This window comes from Lepidothrix coronata, unplaced genomic scaffold (genome assembly GCF_001604755.1).
Source record: "Lepidothrix coronata isolate B3197 unplaced genomic scaffold, Lepidothrix_coronata-1.0 Scaffold19, whole genome shotgun sequence".
In the NCBI taxonomy this organism is placed as follows: Eukaryota; Metazoa; Chordata; class Aves; order Passeriformes; family Pipridae; genus Lepidothrix; species Lepidothrix coronata.
The window spans coordinates 2,798,325-2,813,196 of record NW_016690199.1 but is presented as its reverse complement, the minus strand read 5'-3'; the positions used below and the strand labels follow the sequence as shown (position 1 = coordinate 2,813,196).

General features: G+C 38.6%; 1 protein-coding gene across 1 annotated transcript in view; it reads right to left on the bottom strand.

Annotated features, from left to right (window-relative positions):
• JAG2 (jagged 2) overlaps nt 1-14,872 on the bottom strand; it is a 70,623-nt gene that overhangs the window by 30,159 nt on the left and 25,592 nt on the right. The window contains exons 3-5 of the mRNA XM_017807609.1: nt 13,850-13,904; nt 6,644-6,898; nt 5,648-5,708 (exon numbers count right to left, since the gene is read on the bottom strand). Coding sequence (XP_017663098.1) covers nt 5,648-5,708; nt 6,644-6,898; nt 13,850-13,904 — 371 coding nt within the window. The remainder of the gene's footprint in view (nt 1-5,647; nt 5,709-6,643; nt 6,899-13,849; nt 13,905-14,872) is intronic.

Below are 14,872 nucleotides of genomic sequence, written 5' to 3'. Positions count from 1 at the left end.
TGTGCCTGTATTTGCATTAGTTCACACCTGGAACATGCTGTTTAAGTGAACTGCCTGATCATTCCTGCTGCTGGTGCATTGGTTCACCTCACAGAGCTGTTTTGGAACAAAGGCATTGGATTCCTTTTAGGTTAAGCTAAGGTAACATATGACAACGTACGCCAGGAGCACATCTAATGTGTTCCACCTGCAAACGGGCACTCAGTCCACATGAACAGACTAGAGTTAGTCTAAAATTTAAAAACCTGAAGTGTTTTGAGTATAGATGGTGGGTTCTCGAGGCTGCTTTAATCTACTGTTGTAGTTCAGCTGCACTACCTACACTATTATAGACACAAGTTAAAGCATTACATGTTTTTATTTCCTGTACACCTGCTCGTGTTCTCCTGGAAGCAGCACCCACCTTTAGAACACATTCTATGCCTTCCTACGCACTAACCATCCAAGCAAGTGAAAGCAGAGTGTGCCTCAGTTCATTGACCAATAAAGAAACAAAACATGGGACTCTTTGTGTAACAATGTGTCTACTTGTGAAATACTTGCCAGCATTCCCAAAGGGCTTACCACTAGGCCATAAAAAACAATAATAAAAGCATACTGGTTGTAACAACAGGGAAGAACACTAGATACGATGAAAGACATAGTAATTGTAGTAATTTTACAAGATCTTTGAAACCCAAAGCTGTGACACAATATCTTACACCAAAGAGGTGACAGGAGATGATGAACGGGTACCAAGTGCATTCCTGCAGGGCCAAAACAACAGCCTTAAGCTCTTTAGGGACCATAGGCTGTCCAACGTTGCAGGAATTGAAGCAGTCAGATGCCAAAGCAGCTAGCACTCTGCTCAAACAAGACTGTTTCTAGTTTACTGCTCAGAGCAGTTTATGAGATTTCTCATAATTCTGCTCTGGAACAACTGTGGAAGCTCCCCACCTCTTACTTCCCCCCCACTTTTAGAAGCAGGAATAGCATTTCCTTTTTTTCAGCTCTTTGTGACCTTTTGTTAGTCCTCTACAGTCTTTCAATAACAACCTGTTTTGAGAAGCCTCAGTGGATCACTTTGAACATAAGGATGAGTTTACAAGACTCCAGGTGCCCTTTTTTATTGTTTTGTTTGTTTGTTTGCTTTGTTGGGGTTGTTTTTTTTTGAAGTTTAGGCAGAGTTCCCCAGTACTGATGTTAACCATGTTATCTACCCAACTGCCATAAAAACACAAATGAGATATCAATGTTATTGGTAGGCCTTCTACTGAAAAAGACAGGAAGACTATGCAAGTCTAAGATTTAACAAAGAATCTCTAGAACACTATTATACTCCCAGTATTCCAGGTAGTTGCAAGTTCATTTTGCAACTCAAGCTTTTGAGCCTGCATCTCTGCAAAGAAAGTACTCAGTACTTGCTCAACATGAATAATAGTTGAGCAAGTTTGGGCCCTTAAAGTTCTCCCATCACTAGGGAGATGGCTAGAGCCCTTGCAGACTCTGCTGGACACACGAAATCAGCTCTGTGAGCAGGGAAGTTCCAAAAGTGGAACACAAGGACTACAGAAGGCACAGCACTGGACAAAGTTTGAGAAATCTGTTTCAATGGGACAAAAAAAGTATATGATTAAACAAAAACACACCAACACTGTAAAACAAATCTTTTGTCACAGATATTTCAAAATTAATTCTAGAATAAAGTCAGTTGAAAGCACATCAACCTCAATTTACAAGTTTTTGTTGCAAGTACACTTGCTTTGTTCACCTTGCACAAAATTCACATCACAGCTCTATTAACGATCCCATTTCTAATTCATTTCAGTTAGTCTACACATTCTAAAGAAATTTTGTACCAGAGTTGTGTGAAGTTAAGACTGGCATTTCCCAGGTCCTACCATAGCTCCAGAAGCTGAACACAACCTGAGTAGTGTTAAGGATTTGACTCCTTTTATTTTGCTTTAGATGAGAAACTTAAACATTCAAAGGCAACAGGAAAAGTCAAAAGACTTCTGAAAATACCACCATCCTGGCAGGAATATGACAATGTAGGCCAGATGAGAGGCATATCTGGACCTCAACCAAAGCCATACCACTCTGGATAACAAGGAAGTGAAAGATTAAGCTGTTAAGCCTAGTGACAGTTTATGAGTGGTACCAAACATAGTCAGGTCAGCAGTTTTAATCGAGGAAGGAGACTGTCACTTGTGGTTTCTCTATATTCAACTTTGCTAATTGCATAAGGCGGTTGAACCTAAGCCAGATATGAGCCATTAGATGAAGCTTCATTCTCCTCTAGACAGCTTAATGGAATTTAACAAAGTACTTTGAGTGATGTAAAAACATACAAAAAGCACCAACATCATGGCTCAGCAATGTTGCTTCTTTGATAATCCTTCCTACTACTTTGGCCTGGTGAAGTCAATAAACAAGAGCATCTGGTCTGCCGCTGCAGACCAATGTTTATTGACTTTCTCTATCCACTATGGATAAAGATTGGTTTGTTTTCTTTTTATTTTAAGAAGCCGGCAATTTCCCATTCTTGCAAGACTAAGCTAAGTTGCTTTTGCTTTCCTCAAGGATGTATTTTTTTTCTCTCATTATGCAGAAAATTTTTATTTTTTCTGAATTGCCTCCACAATGACAAAAAACTATTGCCTGGACCCAGCCATACCATAAAGTCATTTCCTACATCAGGGCATCCCTATTTTTTTTTCCACTTTGATGAAAACTCAACAAAAGAAATGGAAAAATATTTCAACACTAACTTTCTCAAAACAATAAGTATATGAACTTGCCTGACAGATGATGTACAACTAGAACTAATGGCACATCCTTTATTAACAGCCTGAGGTCATTCAGTTATTTCTAAGATCTGGTTTCATTATAACTTTTAATCCAAGAACAGCTCTATATTACATTGGAACATCATGAATGGAGGGTAGATCCTTTCTATGAGAGCTAGGCTGAAGCCTGAGAGACACAGTGCCTAATTTACCTGCATGCTCATGCAAGTTGAAGAAGGAAACTGTTTTCCAACTTTTCTATTTAAAAACACCACTGCAAATTCTGGCAATCAAGTAGCTATTGGCAGCAGTAGATTTCCATGCATCTCACACCCATATTTTTCTCACATTTTTATTTTCTTTCTGAATTAAAAAAGGACATTGTTTTCACCTGTTAAAATGACAGTGGCAACTGTCCAAAAAGCAGGATGAAGCAATCTAGATTAAAATTCAATAGCACCAAACATAGCAGTTTCTTTTAAATAACAGCTTCCTTTGTACTGCTGAAGATAAAGGTCATATCTGTAAGCCTTGTTTATTTTTAGTTCAGCATCATTTTTCTACAGAAAGTATTATCCATTTCTGTTAAAAGCAACATTTCTAATACAGTCTAATAACTATTACAGAGTAAAAGTTAAAGACAGCTGTGTGAACAGGCTCAGGCTACCAAATCACTACTCAAGACGTAGCTGAGAACTTTCTGCAGTTTTGCAGAGTGGCCACTGTTCTCAAACTTGCTGATCACAGATCTATCACTTCAGCAGACAGGCACTAAAAAACAAAGCATACAATCCATTTTTCCTTCTCTCAGTACTTTCAGATGACAGAATCCACCTAACAAATAGTGACATACCTAGACAGAGGCCTTAAATAGACTCAGCGTTATTTTTGTGAGCTTAGTTTAGCAAGGGAACACCTGGAGTTCAATACTAGATGCTTCTTCCCATCAGCAACAGGTTGCAAGGAAAGGTTTTGCTTCTATAAGACTACAGGCACCTTAAAAAAAGTAAACATAGCCACTCAGCCCCCCATCTTCAAAGGTTTTGTATTCCCTTCTTTAAACCCTCCTCCTCCTCCTCTCCAACTTCTGCCTTCAGAATCATTTCTCTGTGAGACCAGCTGTAAGTTAAAAAGGAAACTGCACCAATCCCTCTCACTCCCCTACCCTCCATAAAAAGAACACAACAAAAAAAGGTACTGCTTTCTGTTTGCTTAAACCTGTTTCTTTTACACCTTTAGTCAAAAGACTTCTTGCATTCAAACAGCAAATATTCACAGGCTCCTGGGATGTTCCTTTGAAACCTACAGGACTCTAGAAACCCTTACATGAATCAAAATTCACTAAAGTAGGTTCTCAAGGGGAAAAATGTGTTCCTGGAAGGCTCAGAGGAAGAAGTGCTTCTTCCTCAGGCAGAAGTGGCACTGGCCCAGCTCTCAACCACAATCTTTACTTGTAACCTAAAAAAAAAAAAAAATCACCAACAGCAGTAGGGGCACACAATACTTGAAATCACAAGGAAAATATTTAGTGATATGGAAAGATTAAAAAGCCATTGCTTAAATATCTGCCTTGAAAAAAAATCCTTTGAGGGATATTTTATAGCTCTTGAGAAATGAAACTATACACACACACCCCGAAGCCCTGCAAATTTCAAATTTACAGTTTTCAGTCAGATCTGAGAGTTACAACACACCAAACCTTCAACAAGTCAGCTGCATCTGATGGAAGTTTCAGGGCAGTAAGAAACCACTCTGTGGTGCAATGATTTAAGGCTTACTTTGTTATCTGCCATGCCCCACTGACAGAAGCTTCAGGCTCTGCAGCAGGATGGGACTTGTCGGCATGTCACCTACCACAGCTCACAAACTGGCACCTCAACCCCAGCTTAGCTCTAAGCCCAGCTAAACTAAATTCTCTGCATCCTATTTCTGCCACTTCTGTGACGGTTGCAGTAATTAGTAGTAGAAGGATGAAGCAAAATTGCCTTAAACTGTCACAGCTTGCCACAAGTGGTATTTGTCAGCTCTCAGGGGTTCTGGCAGCCAGTTCAGGTTCACATCATTCCAATCAAGCAGGTTCAACGCAGCTCACTAAGGAACCACTGCATAAATCTACTCTCGGTGATGAATTCCACTCTGACCACAAATAAACTCAGAACTTACACAGAATCCCAAACTTGCAAGCAGACCTGTCCCATTTCTTCAACAGCCAGTGTAAAAATAACACCCATTTCCCCTTGACCTACTATGTCGAATGCCTGAACCTTTACAGGAAAACAATCAACTGCCCTTGCTATCAAAGTCTACTTAAGTTGCATCATGAAGTTAAAGGGAACATTTCAGACTCTGTTCTCTCATATTCAGGGACCAAAAAAGTTTACCTGGGGTAGAAAGTTTAGGCTGGGCTTGCTACTGTATCTCCATTACTAGCAAAAATCTTTTCTTCTTGGAACAAAGTCTGGTGACTAAAACATATATTGAGTTTCCTAGGACTGTGAGCATTCCCTGATCCTAACAGTCCAAAGAACAAGCTGCCCTTTTTATTTGAGAAGAACAAGTAGTACATAGAGATCAAAACTCCTAAGGATTTTGAAAATAATAAACCAAAATATTTTTCTCATTTGAAAGAGGCATAGTTCTGAATTACATGAAGCAAATCTGTTCAGTCCTATATGTGTGAAAAATAGAACAGCATCACAAAACAGTATAAAGTATATGCAATTCTTACACATGAGACATCTACTTGAGATCTCTTTCCATCCATGTTCTTACACAGAATTTTTCCATTTTAATGTAGACTTTTTAAAAGCAGCACCATACACAGAAAACACTAGAGATCGGTACTCCTAAACAGAAGATACTCAAGCATGCAGACTTACTTGCATTCCCCAGGTACACTGCAACCCCCATGGAGCAAATTACATCCTTGTTTACACACAGCTGTAAACACAAAAAAGATTTAGGCATCAGTGTGGGCAGCCAGGTGTCCATTAGTGCAGCAGCAATCTGGAGCTGTTCAGCTATGGCTTCTGTCATTTAGCCTGCCTGTTGTTTGTGCAAAGCAGACTGTCTTTTGCCATGTTCCAATAGTTGTTGCTCTTCCAGCTAGCTATTTCACAAAACACAACTCCATTACCAACAAAAAGGTTTGCAGCAGGAGTGTCAGCACTGAAACATTTCTCAAATAAAGTTATTTTTAAAACCTGGTGTTACGCTGGAACCCCCAAACTTCAAATGCTACACATGACCTTGAGTAAGCCCTAAAAATGGCCCTCCCCATCATTAACAAGCTTTTTACTGAAAAGGAACAGAAAACAAAACAAAGAAGCCCTCAGCAGAAGAGTATATCAAATAATTTTAGTGCTAATTACTTACTGAAGACAAAAGGCAAAGAGATTTGATTGAGTGGTACATTAAAAGAGATGACTACACCTGAATTTCTGTTCACATTAAGAGCTATCAAAAAGCTTTCAGCCTTGCATACTATACTCTTAAAATTTTTCATTTGCAAAACCAGGGCATTTCTCCAGGATTAAAGTCTATGGTATTACTTATGATATCACTTCAATAAAATCTTACATTAATGGATGTAATACATCATTTTGCTTTGAAGGAACACTACCACTGAATGAATGTAATACGTAAAAAGATGTCTCACTGCTTTGAATCCTAAATTTAAGTGTCCACAGAACACATCAGCAGCAACACTGTGTTCCACTTTTCACAGAGGAGGTTTTATTTCAAATATTTGTATTTAAAAGACAAAGTCTGTATGTGCTAAAATTAATATGCTATAGGACTGACACCACAGAAGTACCTACTGCAGTTTATTATATATACACCAGGGCTAAACTAAAACAAAGGAAACATGCTACCTTGTTTACATTCTTCGCCCATCCAACCTTCCATGCAAGCTTTGTTTCCATTTTGATCGCAGGTGTAGTGACCAACAAAGTCATCTCGGGGGCCGCAGAATTTATTGCACAGGGCACTGTAGTAATTTTCATCACACTTCACCCTTATTTGTACTTCAAAATGGGCAACAGGACCATTGATTTGTAGTGTCTTCCATCGATCTTCTGGGTTGATCATGCCAGCATGTGCCACTCGCTCTATTAACAAGTCTTCACCTTTTTTTTTTTGGAAAAACAAACAAAAAAAAGGTAAATTCAACAGGTGGTAAGTTCAAGCACACAAGAATATATGGAATCCAATTGAAAGTATTCAACTGGTTAAGATAAAACCTAGTGAAGAAAATGTTAAGATGATAAAGATCTACTGTGTAACTGAATTTTCCTTTGCCTTGCAAAGTTCATTACAGGAAGGCCAATTTAAAAAAGTGTCCCAAAGGAAATATTAAAAAACCCTGGAACATAATCCATAGGAAATAGCTTATTTTTCAAGGCAGCCAAACATACCACACCCACACGCTGACAACTAGCAGCTTTATCTTGATTTGAGGCTCTTTTTGCCTCCTTTTTGTTCTTATAAAATTGCAAATCTGCATAATCTAGTAGCTGAGACATTAAAGTTCTCTGGTGTGAGTTTAATTTTAAATATAAAACAAATCACAATATATTAAATATGCTATGAAGTTACTGAGCAATAGTAAACACTCTGGTGGGCTTGCATTATTGTACATAAACTGGCTTGGTGCATTTTATCATTCTCTCTACAATAAAAGCAAAACACCTTTAAGAAGCATTTCAGAGAACACAGTGCAGCTAATATTTCACATTTTGAGAAGATATAAAGAAGTGAACCCAGGATTGTCAAGGGCCATTCTCAACTCTGTATCCAGCTTATCCTTATCCCTAGTGAAACTACTGATAACTGTGATCTCTGTTGCAATACACTTTGCAAGCATCCTGCCTTGTCCCCGTGGAAAGCAGCAGCACTCCTACTGCCAGGTTCCATTAAATGAGACCAAATGTGCATAAAGCATTATCTGTCAAAGGGGACAAGAGGATTCTAGGATATAAAGTTGTGGAAACTGCCAACACAAAGTATTTTCACTTTTATGAATATCCATTTTGTACTTTTATTCATGTAATTCTTGGTATAGAAACTTCAATACCAGGAGAAGAGACACAATTATAGTCAGTACAATGAAATGATACAATGTCTCCAGCAAACATCAAGAATAAGCAAAGCACAGTAAGGGATAAGGGCAGACACTGAGTAATTCCAGTGACAGGAGTTTTCTAATGGTTTCACTATTCAAATCTGGTACCATTCTACTGCAAGCTGCAACTGCAACACCAAACACTAGTTAAGGAGAAGAAGAAGGTACAGAAGCTTCACTGGTACACATTAATTTCACACCCATCTATGAAATCACTATAATGATGCCAGCTGAGAGCTTCAGCATCCATTTTGTTTAAATAGAGTTTATTTAAAATGCCTGTTAAGAGAAATGAAGAACCAAAAACTTGCACATAGTAAGAGAAAGTAGTAAGAGTAGTAAGAGAAAGCCTAAAGTTCAAATAATTAATAATATAAAACATACCAAGCTGGTAGCAAGCAATATTACCCTACTACTTTCAGCAAATGTATTTTACCTACTTACTTTCTAGAACTCATTAACCTAATCTGTTTAGAAAACAAAACCAAAGGAGTGACTTTTTCTCAACTAGAAAGTTATTGACAGCATAGAAGTATCCTGTCTTCTCTTACCAAAGCAGCATTTTCCCCTCAGCATGTAAAAGGACTCAAATGACAATTTTCAGTCACTCCAACATTAAAGAAAAAGGAAAGCTACAGAAGTAGTCAGGTCTGCAAAGCATTTTGTTCACTTGATATCTTTTTTCAAGCTTGTTTCTATAAAAATATTTCCTCTTAACATTAAACAGTACTGAACTTAAAGAAACCCAACCTTTTTAATTAAGCATTGAAAGTACTTCAATTATTAAGAAATTATAGTATCTCTCTAATATTAAAAGTGGTATTGCCATGTATAGGCTACAAGTCATGCTTGCCTGGACTAATCTGCATAAAACATTTCTTGGCTGATGTCTACCCCTGTTCTTTAACTCTCTCGTTCCTATACACTAACTCCTCTGACATCCAGCAGTACATGGTATCAGAGTGGACAAGAAACATGCAAGAGTGAAAAGGCTGCCTGCATTTTATTTCTGACTTAACAGAATATTTATGGTACCAGTCACCACTAAAAGATTCACAATTAGATCGAATCATAGAACTGTTTAGGTTGGAAAAGACCTTTAAGGTCATTGAGTCCAACCATTAACCCAGCACTGCCAAGGCCACCACTAAACCATGTCTACATGGTTTTTAAATCCCTCCAGGGGTGGTGGCTCTACCACTTCCCCAGGCAGATTTCAACATAATTTTGTATAATCTTATTCTTCTCCAATGACTACTGATCTGAAAAACTATAAAGGAAAACATGCTAAACCACTGGATGGTCAAGGAAATTTGAACAAATAGCAGATATGCACTACAGAGCTATTTTTCAGCTAAAAGCAACAGTGGCTCCTTAAAACCAGCTGCACCAGCCACTGCCATAAAAGTGTTTCCTCAAAGTGCATCAGATGGACTGAAGAACAAGTCCTGAGATTAAAGCAGTGGCTTATATAATAAAAACCTTATCGGGCATCTTCAGGCTAATGGAGATTCATCAGACTCAGTTAAACAACTGGAACAAGCATTACAGCTACTGCAAATACACCTATGCAGAACAGACCTCTTGATACCGGGGCTCAAGAACAGGGGAAATAACCCAAGAGTGCTTTTTTTTTTTTTTGAACACTCAAACTTTATCTTCACGAGCTCCTCTGAAAAAGAATGTATTCAGAGTCTTAAGAGTTTTTCCTCAAGTTTATATCAGCACAAGTAGGCCTTAACAGCCTAAATAAGCAAGCCAAATAATTTACCCTGAACCACAGAAGGCATCGGAAAATCAGCTCCAAGCCATTTAGTTTCTAACACTTAATTCTCAAGTACCAGAGTATTAGAATTCTGCTTTACTTCTAATTTAAAACCGATCCCAACTAGAAGGTGCATCTTCCAAAGAGATCTGTAATCACAGGGAGGAACGTGTTTGTCAGGGTTCCTCCTTCCTCCCCCACAATATCAAAGTGCTTCTGAAGCTATTCCAGTTTCTCTCACCTAACTGTTTTGATGAGACAAGTTTGCTCCCTGCATCTGGCTTTGCCATGGAAGTTTACCTTTGGGACTCAGACTCATTTCTTTTAGCTCTCAGTAAAGGCTGTATGACTGAATTTGTCCGGTTATTGGTCAAAAGTAGCATTCATTACTCAAACTTTCACACCCCCCAACAAGCAATTAGGTTTCTTTTCCTTGATTAATAAGAAGCTTTTTACAAGCCTGTCTAGAAAAGCAGATAGTAGTACAGATGTTTGCACAAAAGGAGATGATGGACAAAAGGTAGTTCTTAAATTAATGTTTCCAGAGCATCTGATTTTTGGAAGAGAAAGTGTTATCTGGAGAGTATTTAACTGTGCAATTGGGAGCCACAATACACAAATAAGAACACTGCTCATCAACACCCTAACTTTTAGCAGAGGTCAGACACTCCCAACCAGCCACTCACAGGGCCATGCAAAAGGTGATGCTGGTGCCTGTTTGCAAGGGAACACACACACGGTACCACGTGACGTTCACTTCCAAAGGAACAGGAGGTGCCCTTTTCAGGAAGCACATTCTCTTCAGCTGTTTTCAAGCATGCATTTCAAAATGCCATAAAGGACAGACTAGTCTCCTACAGATTTCATGGGAAAGAGGAAGGCAACCACTGCATCCCTGCAGCGGACTTGTAGTCAAATGGAAAGTTACTTCACATGTGAGGATGCCAGCTTGTTTTGTAATAGCAGGGCTGGGTCAGACCTCTGCTACACAGCTTGAAGTTTGCCAAGTCAAATGACTTACCTGGAAAGCAGCAGGGGTTGCTGTGACAGATGACAGCGAGCAGGCCCTTTACAGTGACTTAGTATCTAAGCCAGTTTCCTCTCCCCCTCTTCCAAAGCAAACAAGTGGTAACAACTACACTGCCACAAGCTTACCTCTGGGCCAACCCTGGGGCACAGAGGAGGAGGAAAACACAGGAATAGGTCAGGAATCCGGGTCTGAAAGACACTCTTAAGAGTTCATAGTTTGAGGTAAGTACAGGGGAAACATTTGCCCTGGTAGACTTGTTCTTGAGATTGTACTTTACAGATCTGCTCTGAGCCCCCTTGCCTTGCTTTCGATGAGTGCAAGGAAGAACACAGGATACAAGGGCACAGAGGGAGGGAAGAATGACAAGTGTTCTAGAACCTTCAAGTTGTTCACTAGAACCCCCACTTTCTAGGTTTTAGGGTTTCTTTTGTTTGCTTGTTGTTTGGTTTGGGTTTTGTTGTTTGTTTTTGTTGTTGTTTCATTTTTATTTTGTAGGGGAGTTGTTTTGTTTTGGATGGGGTTTTGGGGCTGTTTTGTTTTGTTTGTTACCCACTTGAGAGTCCAAGCTGAAACACAGAATCTACATTTAACTTTCAGCCTTACTCATCCTCATTAAAGGAAAGCAAAACCTGACTCTGGAACTAATTAATCAGCTTATAAACAGACTCTGGCAATTACTTTGATTAATCTTTCTTACAGTAGCAACAGAAGATACATGTAACCTGATCCACAGACCAGCTCAGTGTTCAGGATTGATAGGGAGCTAAGCTTTCCACAGATACTCACTTCACCCCTCCAGGATGCAGATACAGTTTGTCTTTTTTCTGGAGAAGTTGCCATATTCCTTTTCCTATTCCTTTACACGTGATTTTTTACTGATCTGCCCCTGTGTGGCAGTTCAGGACTTGTAAAAATACAAGTGAAGCACCTTTGCATGTTGACGGATTCACAAGGCAAAACCTACTGGAGGACTCACTGCAAAGATCAAACTCCCTCCCCCCCCCCAAAAAAAAAACCTCAGCAACAAGGAATTCTTCATAGGAATCTTACATGCAAGTGTAAATTGCAGCATGGCAAAGCAACATATCTGTCATGAAACTGGTAAACAGACTACAGAAACATTTAACCAAAACAAGCACTTTGATAGAATTCTGCAAAACTACAGGCCAGGAAAGTCTTCCCAAACTGACATGGCAAGCCTTCTAGTTTCAGATGCAGTACGACTTAGCAGTACCTCTTCAGCAGCCTAAATTAAAGGGAAGTTCACTTCCCATTAGCAGTTCCTCATGAGAGCTAAACCGTAATCTGACACTTATATAGACTCCTGCAGTTCACGGAAACTTAAATTAAGGAGATGGCACACTGGGCCTCCAGAAGGCACTCTATATCCTGTTGGCCTCAAGTTCACAAAAAAAAGTGTGACATGAATGCAAGTAAAGAGATTTGTTAGAGCATGTTAAACTAAAAAGCACAACAAAGACTTAACACAGGCCTGAAGCAATCGTCCTCTTATCAAATGTACTTAAAAGAAATACTGGGGGTTTAAAGCTACAGGTTTGTAAGAGGATTCCGCAAATCCTAAGAAATATGCAAAGTTATGAGAGCATTACTTATCAAGAAGCTTTCTAATAAACAAAATACAACACTTAAGTGCATACAGATGACTTACAGGGTAGGCTCTTCATGTTCACCCACTCCTACAACACGATCTCATGAGTTGACCTGCCACCTAGAACTAGGGAATTTCACTCCAATATTTGCTGTATTAGTTGTCCCTAGGTAAATTATTCCCAAGATGGAAAGTATTTAAAAGAATTAGCTTAATGTAGTACTTTTTGAGCAAAGCATTCAAGAGGATTCCTCCAATCTGTTGCTTTGTAGGATATCTAAATTTATTCATGATTCAAGCTTACTCTGCTCAGCACACAAGATCTCATTTTAAATACCACATCCAGCTTTGGGAAGTGTCATTCAAGAAGGATGTGGACAAACTCAGCTGAAGAGTTGCAGCAGCATAAATATCAGAGATTTAAAGAAATAAAGTTTGAAGAAGTTGTTAAACACAACAAAAGTTTAATTCTAACAGAAGAAGGGTTCAGGAACAAATTACAAACTCATCACTACTTTGTCTACCATTGGAGATACAGTATGCTAAAAAAAAAAAATCTCTCAGTTAGGAAAATTCAAGTGAGACTGATCCCCATCTTCAAGAAAAAGGACCTTGAAACTCTGACATGGCATTAATATTAATTCAGTTCTGCCAAGTTTTTATGCTTGATGCATTTTGATAAGAATGGTCAGTGAAGCAGGGGAGGATGCAACTGCTAATTTGAAACTGATGATGATTTGGGACATAATCCCTTTGCTATCTTAATGTCTTCCTCTACATTGATCCCAAACAAAACTAAATAGTCCACCAATAACCACAATGCAAGTCTGAGGTTTACTTAACACTTGAAGTCAGAAGCATTGATTATTTTAAGACAGATTTGTAAACCATTGCCAAAGAGTAGGTTCAAGCTGGAGTACCACTTTAGCAACAATATAGCAATCAGCACCCTTTATGATTTTCAAGTTTTTATACCATAATCTTGCTTTTCTTTCAGATTAATAGCTCTGCTGATACTGAACATTAACATTTACAGACTGAAAATACAAGGTACTTGGACTTGAGGAGAAACAGAGAAGCAATCATACCATGATTTAGAACACAAAACCAAAGCCTGGTTTCTTTATGGGAAGCAAGAATGCTTAGTTGTTTACTTGATCATGAGAAGTACTGCACAGCATGGTTAAAGGCAAACTGAGGAGAATTTAAAGTGCAAGTCTACAGCACAGATTATTGTCCTTCCTTTAAATAATAAAGCCAAAAAAAGCTACAATGGTTTTCTAACATTTTTTAAAGCTAGTTATCAGGAGTTGTGTTACAACCTTCAGTTACTATTGTCCATTATTTTTCCTATACAGCACTAATTTTTCATGGTTCCTAACCCAGTAGTCACTGTTTGGGCATGTACAAGCCCTTTACTTAGGCAGCAGGTTTGCATTCAGGCTGATTGGGAGGGATGGCTAATTGCAGCAGCATACCATTCCCCTCTACCCAATTTGCATACAAACAGCACAGAGTTAGTAAAAACTCCAAGTTTTACACAAATACTCACCAGCTTTTGTATCGTTATCCCAATCCCATGCTTCTAATATTAATGTGAACGATCTCTGAAAAGAAACAAGACACCAATTAGACAGTAATAAAAAGCTACTGGTTACACACCAGACAAACTGTGATTTGAAATAAGCAGATATTCTTGTTACAAGAAAGCCAAATGAAAGCAGTTAAAAATTTCACTTCTCTGTTGTCATGTGAAAGCCCTTGAAGGCATCTTTTCAAAAGCATGAAATATAACAGCATTAAAAATTGTGGGGCAAACCATGCTAACAGCAAAACAAAAACATCCCCCCCACACATGGAGGACTGAATTATTATTATTATTATTATTCTCCTCCCACTGCATCTAATTCTCAGCTCTGCCTAGCCACAGAAATCCTTTTTAGACACAGCCCTAAAAGGTTTAAATGAAATGAAGTTCTCAACCTTGGGAAACAGCTAGGATATTTAAGACTTAAACAACTGAACCACTCCCCCGAAAGAGGAATAAAATGAGGTAAATCTATACCAGATCTGTTTTACAGAAAAACATATCTAAAGAAGAAACACCGAAATCACCCCACATCTATCAAAAATTTAGACTTCTTTCTTCTGGAAAAGACAGTGTGAAAAACACACCTGCAAAAGACACAGCAGAAACGTAATTATTACAGCAAGCACACCTGGCGTTGTATTTTCCCCAGAGGAAAGAGAAAACCCATGATTTCAGACAGTTTTAAAATTATTTGGAAAAAACATGAAGGCTTTACTTCACACTAAAGTAAGGCTTCAGGCATCTTTCTCGTGTTTATGATCAAATACGTAGGACACATGTTGATATTCAAATACTAAGCTTATTTAGAAAAAAAGTTACCTTATGCATATAGGTAATGTTGACCTGTTTTGTGTTTAACAAGAATAGCTGTCAAACCCTTCAGCTTTGACAGTCTCCAACGGTTCCAAGTAACACTGAGATCCTCACATACATTCAAAACCAAGGAAAAAAAAACCCACCAAGAACAGGAGTTATTGCATCACT